Below are 7,804 nucleotides of genomic sequence, written 5' to 3'. Positions count from 1 at the left end.
CCTGCTTTTACTATAATGTTAATGTTATTTGGTTTTATGTGTTATTTGGTATGATTTAATAGATTATTTTTAGGTCCAGAAATGCTCAAAAATGTTTCCATATAAATTGATGTTAACTGCTTCTTCACTTAACACCATTACAGCTTATGAAGGATTTCATAAGAATGTTCTATTTTTGGGTTGCGGGTAAAACCTGTATTCCAAATTTTTCATAAGCTAAATCTACAACTAACTAGTCTCCCAGATGCTTGCTTATAACAATGTAGTCATAACTGAAGCACTATTAATTAAAGCACTCTGCTACAGCAGTTGCTATTGATAGTTTCTCTTTAAGGACATATGTAAACAAATCCAGGGTTTGATAGAGCTATATAACAAATAGGTAGGCCTTTAATGGCACCCCAAGAGTCCAAAACATGGCTTTACTTGACCAGAGGGAAGAAGAAGTGAGGACTAGGTGAAGGTGGGCAAAGGTGGGAAAAAATGGAGACATCTACAATAATATAAACAATGAAAATAAAGTTAAATTAAAACAAAACAAAAAACTATTCCCCACTGTACAAAATTTCTGCATTCTTACAAAGCATATACTATTAATACTTACAGGATTGATAAGCTTAAATATAGGTACTCGCTCTGGCTGGTGTAAGTCAGTGGTGAGAGCATCAGCCTGTTTACCAAAGGACCTCAGTTTCTACTCCCAGTCATGGGCACATACTTGGGTTGCAGTTTTGATCCCCAGTCAGGGCATGTGTGGGAGGCTACCACTCAATGTGTCTCTCTCACATCGATGTTTTTCTTTTTTTTTCCTCTCTCTCTCTCTTTCTCTCTCCCCGTTACCCCCCTCTCTCCCTTCCACTCTAAAAATCAATGGAAAAAATACCCTCGGATGAGATTTAACAAAATAAAAGCATTTATATACTGTACTTGTCTTTTTCAATTGTTTCCTGATAAATAGTAAATTGGTCCTTCATATAGTCTTCATATTTATGAAAAACATCACATGTTGGCTTCCAGCTAAGGAAAAAAAATATTATAATTAGCATCTCATAATGATAAATGAATTGTTAGAGATAATGAAAATGAATGCAACCATTTAAAAATAAACAAATTTTTCCCTTCCTGGAAAAAACAAGCTTACATCAAAAAAAAATAGTCCCATCTCCCATCATCACTACCATCCTTCATGCAATCATACATATGCTCAAATATCATTATCTGTTGAGCTATAATAATAAACGCATAATATGCAAATTGACTGAATGACCGAACAGCAGAACCATCTGGATGACCTTCCAGACGACCATGCTATGACATGCACTGGCATCAGGCCAGCCAAGGCAGGTGCAAGGCAATTAGTGGGGGGGGGGGAGGGGCGTTGCCATCGCCCCACAATCATCCCACAGAGGGAGGCCAAGGCTACCTGGCCAGGGGGTGCTGTGGCAGGTGGGCAGGGCCTCCCACTGCGGGGCCATCGATCGCGGGGCTCCCAGAATGCAAGAAGGCGCAGGCCAGGCTGAGGGACCCTCCTACCCTCGAGTTCACCAATTTCATGCACAGGGCCTCTAGTTTTTACATAAAACCCATTTTGGAATCGTAACTAGGGAAGCAGCAATTGTAACATGACTGGACTGTGTACATATTGCTATGGCATTTCTAGAATATCCTCTGCAATACGGCAACATCTGGCTTTTTCTCATCATACTTCTAAGGTCTTGGCTAAGAAATTCTTTTGGAGTAAGCATTCAAAGAGCTACAATAAGGCCTAAAGAGGTTTTTTTCTCCTTTGAATCTTAAAAAGCCAGGTTGTTACACCCTCCTGAACTAAAAAAGAAACTAGGCCAAAATGAATTATAAAATCAGATGGTAATAGTAAAATAAATATTCATCTTATACATTTTTATTACATGACTCAAAAAGTGTTACCAATGTGAAAAATCTAAAATTAGCATATATCATGGCAGCCTCCATTCTAAGTATTGTTCAAATATTTTCTCTAGCTCTTCTTTCTAATCATTTTTATTTTTTCAGATTCAAAAAGTATAAATGCCCACTTTGGAAGCACAGAATATCATCCATATAGCTTCAATACTGAAAAAATAACTAATATTACTATTTTAATAAATTGCTTCCTTTTGCCTTTTGTGTCAATTTAGGGTATCTTTCTTTTTAATCTGCATGTAGTCATATTTATCCATTTCCTATGTGATTTCTACTTTTGGTGACATATTTGGAAAAGTTTTTTTCTCTCAACGATTATGTTGTCATCCATATTTTTTTCTAGCACTATTATGAATTCATCTTTAACATTTAAATTTCTAAACCAGCATGCTGACATCAGAAACTAGAGGTGGTCATGGCATTAAACTCAACAGATCCTACTAACGGTCCTCAGAACCCGCAGAGATGAAATTGTATAAAGTACAATACATCTTGAATACAGCAGGTTCTCTGGTAAAACTATCAGTTCTTTCCCAGTACCCATTGCAGTTAGTTTATGGAAACCACTGGTAAAACCCATTACAATAAAACCTAAATCAAAAAAAATTTTTTTTTAATTCAACAAGATATAGTTTTTATAGATCAGATAACCAAAAAATTTAAACATTACTAATTCCTGTTCTGGCAAGGTTTTGAGGAAATAGAAACTCTCATACCTTGTTGGTGGGAGTATAAAATTAGTATAATCTTTCTGAAGAGCATTTTGACATTATCTATCAAATGTTTAAATGTGCATACATACTCTTTAACAATTTCACTTCTAGAAGTTTATCCTATAGCGTTAGGCCTATAAATGTGAAAGGATACCTGGACATGTTGCTTATAATACAAAAAAACTAAAAACAACCTAAATGTCTATTAATAGAAAAATGGTTAAATAACTTAGAATACATCAATACTAAAAAATACTATGGAGCTGATAAAAAAAATGAAGCCTATACATAATCATTACATATGTAATATCATTTACATTACATATTGTTAAAATTTAAAAAACAAGTTGAAGAATAAATATGGTATACTTCCATCTTTGTAAAAAAAAAAAGATATGTAGATATATGTGCATGCAGTATCCTATATAATAAAAGGCTAATATGCAAGCAGACCAAACGGCGGAATGACCAGTCACTATGACATGCACTGATCACCGGGGGCAGATGCTCAACTCAGGAGCTGCCCCCTGGAGGTCAGTGTGCTCCCACAGGGAGAGCACCACTCAGCCAGAAGCCTGGCTCACCTCTGCGGCAGCACTAAGGATGTCCGACTGACGGCTTAGGCGGGGAGCGGGCCTAAGCCATCAGTCAGACATCCCCCAAGGGCTCCCTGACTGTGAGAGGGCACAGGACGGGCTGAGGGGACCCCCATCCCGCCCAAGTGCATGAATTTCATGCACCAGGCCTCTAGTATGTAATAATATTGAAAACTTATTAAAAAGGTCTAAAACGGCCCAGCCAGTGTGGCTCAGTAGTTTGATCACTGACCCATGAACCAAGAGATCATTGTTCGATTCCCAGTCAGGGCCATGACGGGGTTTCAGGCTCAATGTCAAGAATAACTATGAATTTTTTTAAAAAAGTAATGAGGTAAAAACCAAAAAGCCTTATTAAAATTTTGAATAACAAAATATTTTAAAACAATATGAATCTAAGATATAGTACTTAATACAGACAATGATCCACATAAAATTAAATACAAAAAACACATTTTATTTTTTTCATCTTTTTAAAAAAAATCTTTATTGTTGAGAGTATTACAGATGTCCCCTGCATTTCCCCCCTCCACCCAGTCTCCACCCTGCCCCAGGCCTTCACCACCCTCTTGCCTGTGTCCATAGGCAATATATCTATAATAATAAAAATGTAATATGTTAATTAGACCAGACAGCCGAACAACCTTTCAGACGAAGCTGGGGCTGCGAGGGCCAGGGCAAGCTGCAGTGGCTGCGAGAACCAAACTCCCTGCACGAATTTCATGCATCAGGCCTCTAGTATGCATATAAGATCTTTGGTTAATCTCTTCCCATCCCCCAATCATTCTTCCCTCTGACTTTCATCAGTCTGATCCATGTTTCCATGCCTCTGATTCTATTTTGTTCATCAGTTTATTCTGTTCATTAGATTTCTTGTTCATTTAATTTTTAGATTCAGTTGTTGATTGATATGTATTTATTGCCATTTTATTGTTCACATTTTCTTCTCCTTCTTTCTCTTAAAGAATACCCTTCAACATTTCATGTAATACTGGTTTGGTGATGAACTCCTTTAGCTTTTTCTTGTCTGTGAAGCTCTTTATCTGATCCTCAATTCTAAATGAGAGCTTTGCTGGGTAGAGTAATCTTGGTTGTAGATCCTTGCTATTCATCACTTTGAATATTTCTTGCCACTCCCTTCTGGCCTGCAAAGTTTCTGTTGAGAAATCAACTGATAGTCATATGGGTGCTCCTTGGTAGGTAACTAACTTTCTTTTGCTGCTTTTACGATTCTTTGTCTTTAACCCTTGGCATTTTAATTCTGATGTGGCTTGGTGTGGGTCTCTTTGGGGTCCGCTTCTTTGGGACTCTCTATGCTTCCTAGACTTGTAAGTCTATTTCTTTCCACTGGGTAGGGGAAGTTCTCTGTCATTAATTCTTCAAATAGGTTTTCAATATCTTGCTCCCTCTCTTCTCCTCTGGCACCCCCATTATGTGAATGTTGGTACTCTTGAAGTTGTCCCAGAGGCTCCTTATATTACCTTCATATTTTTGGATTATTTTTACTTATTTATTTATTTATTTTTGCTCTTCTGATTGGGTGTTTTTTGCTTCCTCATATTCCAAATCATTGAGTTGATTCTTGAAATCCTCTACTCTCCTGTTGAATCCCTGAAAATTATTTCTTGGCATTTTAATTCTGATGTGGCTTGGTGTGGGTCTCTTTGGGGTCCGCTTCTTTGGGACTCTCTATGCTTCCTAGACTTGTAAGTCTATTTCTTTCCACTGGGTAGGGGAAGTTCTCTGTCATTAATTCTTCAAATAGGTTTTCAATATCTTGCTCCCTCTCTTCTCCTCTGGCACCCCCATTATGTGAATGTTGGTACTCTTGAAGTTGTCCCAGAGTCTCCTTATATTACCTTCATATTTTTGGATTATTTTTACTTATTTATTTATTTATTTTTGCTCTTCTGATTGGGTGTTTTTTGCTTCCTCATATTCCAAATCATTGAGTTGATTCTTGAAATCCTCTACTCTCCTGTTGAATCCCTGAAAATTATTTCTTATTTCAGTTAGTGTATGCTTAATTTCTGACTGGTCCTTTTTCATCTTTGAAATTCTCACTACAATCCTTGAAGTCTCACCAAGTCCCTTGAAAATCTCATTAAGGTCTCTGACTGGTCCTTTTTCATATCTTTGAAATTCTCACTATGATCCTTGAAGTCTCACCAAGTCCCTTGAAAATCTCATTAAGGTCCCTGAATAACAAGAGTTCAACCATAATTTTGAACTCTGTATCATTATTTTGAACTCTGTATCCAGCAGTCTATGCATTTTGGCTGCTTCCCTGTGTTGGTTTCTATGTGTTTTGTAGAGCCATTACATCCCCTGGAATTGGTAGAGTGACCTTGTGTATTAGGTGTCCTGTGGGGCCCAGTGGCTAAGCCTCCCCAGTCACCTGAGCTGGGCACTCTAGGTGTGCCCGTGTGGGCTGTATGCAGTCTTGTTGTAGTTGAGCTTTGATTGCTGTTGGCGGCCCTGGGAGGAATTGACCTCTAGGCTAATTGGCTATGAGGACCAGCAGCATCTACAATGGAAGAGCTTCTGTGCAAGAGATACCCCTATGGAGAGGGATTTGTTTCTGTGGAGCTTTGGTGCTCACTGAATCTGTCCCTTGAATGTATCACTTGTGAATGTGTAGCGTGGTAATCTGGTATGGTCTGAAGCTGTCCACCAGTGCACTGGCTCTGGAGCCTCCCAGGAGGTGAAAAGTCAGCCACTGCCTGGGGCCATCCATCAGGAGCTACCATGACCTGCAAATGGCTCTACTTGTGTTGGGCAAGAGCCTAGGTGATGCCCAGCTTTGAAGCAAGGCAGGCTGGTGCTAGTGCCAGCTCTTGGGCCTTTTATTAATAGGTTTGGAGCATGCTGATGCCAGCTGCTGCTTGTTTAAGAGATTTTAGCAAAGTCTGAACACTGACCCAAGACAGGCCATTCATATGGAAAAGCAGCTGCAAACAGCTTGGATGGGGGTGCAAATTGGATGGGGTGGGGTCTCAGGGAATCACCAGAACAGAGTGAACAGTGTGAGCCACGCTCATGGAAACTCAGTTATGGCTGCCAGTTAGCTCGGCAACAGGGGAGGACCCAGCACAGGAACAATGACCCCTGTGAGCAGCCCTGTCTGAGAGAAAGCAGCCCCTAGTTCCTGCCCCAATGCCAGACAGTCCAGTTCTTCCCCATATGTCCCGGATTCCCCCAAAGCTTCCACCTGGTGCTGAAGCTCAGAGGAAGCGGGATCATGTAAGTTTGTGCACAGGCCCTTTAAGAGAACACCCAGGACTCCAACAGCCTCTATGTCACTCAGCCACATCCCGACTGGTTTTTACAGCCCAAAGTTACAGGGACTTCTCTTCCCAGCTCTGGAACCCTGGGCTAGGGGTCTGGTGTGGGTCTGAGTCCCCCTTCTTCTCACGAGAAGCCTTGGAGATAACCCTCCCGATTAAAAAAATGCCACACCGAGGCGTTGGACCAGCACATTCCATGCCTCCACCCTTCCTACTGGTCTTAATGTGCTTTTTTCTTTTTTGCTCTAGTTGTAGGACTTCCATTCAGCCAGCCGTTAAAGATGGTTCTGAATGACTGTTGTTCTGAATTTTAGTTGTAATTTATATGAGGCTGTGGGAGGCAATGAGTACTAGTGTTTACCCTTGCCATGTTGGTTCTCCTCTCTAACATTTTAAGTATTTGTATATACAATAAAGTCACATTAACAATTCTTTATTTCAAAATGGTTATATCTTACAATGGATTTAAGTATTAGAATCTAAAACCTGATGCCATATTGAAATAATTCTTAACATATTGAATACTTTTATTTTGGAAAGCTACTAATTTTAGGCTAGGTTCTACTAGACAAAAATACAATCTTAAAAATTCAAAGACGTAAATTATTTCAAATTTATTTATGTAATAGTAATTTTATATACTGAATCTAGATTATTCAAAATTCAGTATTTAGACTAGTTGGATCTGAATTAGAGAGATCTTATAGCACTTTTTTTCTTTTGAACTTCCTGTGATCCCTTCTTACAAGGCAATTTAAGACTTAATTCATCATTGTGCTAATATAAAATACTATTATAAAACAGCAGTTTCTAAACTCAGAAACCTTGAATAAAAGAATCTGGTGACAATTACTCAAAGTTTTTTTCTTTCAAATACTCACTTACTACAGTTGTCTTTGACTTCCTTACTATGTTTACAGTAATAACCAATTTCCTCATCTGTTGTATTTATAGTTTCCTGTATCTTACAAATTATTGCTTTATTTTGTTTAATATCTTCAAAGCTTTCTGGAAAAAAAAGAAAATATTTATTTTCTTAAGGTAAAAAGCATAAAATTAAAGTAAACAAATACAATAGAAAAAAAGAGTTTGGCAATTTACCTAAAAGGAAGATAGCCAGAGAATGGAGCAAAAATGAGATGGGAAGGGCCCTATGCTGAAAAGCACAGAACCAAAGCCAGGCTTGCTCCTAGACCCATAAGCTAAGGATTTGTGTTTGGGATTGAAGAAAAAGATAAACATCCTTTTTTATTGTAAGAAGGTTAGA

General features: G+C 38.5%; 1 protein-coding gene across 1 annotated transcript in view; it reads right to left on the bottom strand.

Moving 5' to 3' along the window:
• Window positions 1-7,522, bottom strand: part of LOC102753602 (chromosome unknown open reading frame, human C14orf39) — a gene marked incomplete at its 5' end in the record, with an annotated part of 44,009 nt that extends 36,487 nt beyond the window's left edge. Inside the window, 2 exons of the mRNA XM_015566473.1 lie at window positions 928-1,017; window positions 7,419-7,522. Of these exons, the coding sequence (XP_015421959.1) occupies window positions 928-1,017; window positions 7,419-7,522 (194 nt within the window). The remainder of the gene's footprint in view (window positions 1-927; window positions 1,018-7,418) is intronic.
• Between the last annotated feature and the right edge of the window lie 282 nt (window positions 7,523-7,804).

This window comes from Myotis davidii, unplaced genomic scaffold (genome assembly GCF_000327345.1).
Source record: "Myotis davidii unplaced genomic scaffold, ASM32734v1 scaffold281, whole genome shotgun sequence".
Classification (NCBI taxonomy): domain Eukaryota; kingdom Metazoa; phylum Chordata; class Mammalia; order Chiroptera; family Vespertilionidae; genus Myotis; species Myotis davidii.
The sequence above is the reverse complement of the archived record's forward strand: the minus strand, read 5'-3'. Positions and strand labels throughout refer to the sequence as shown.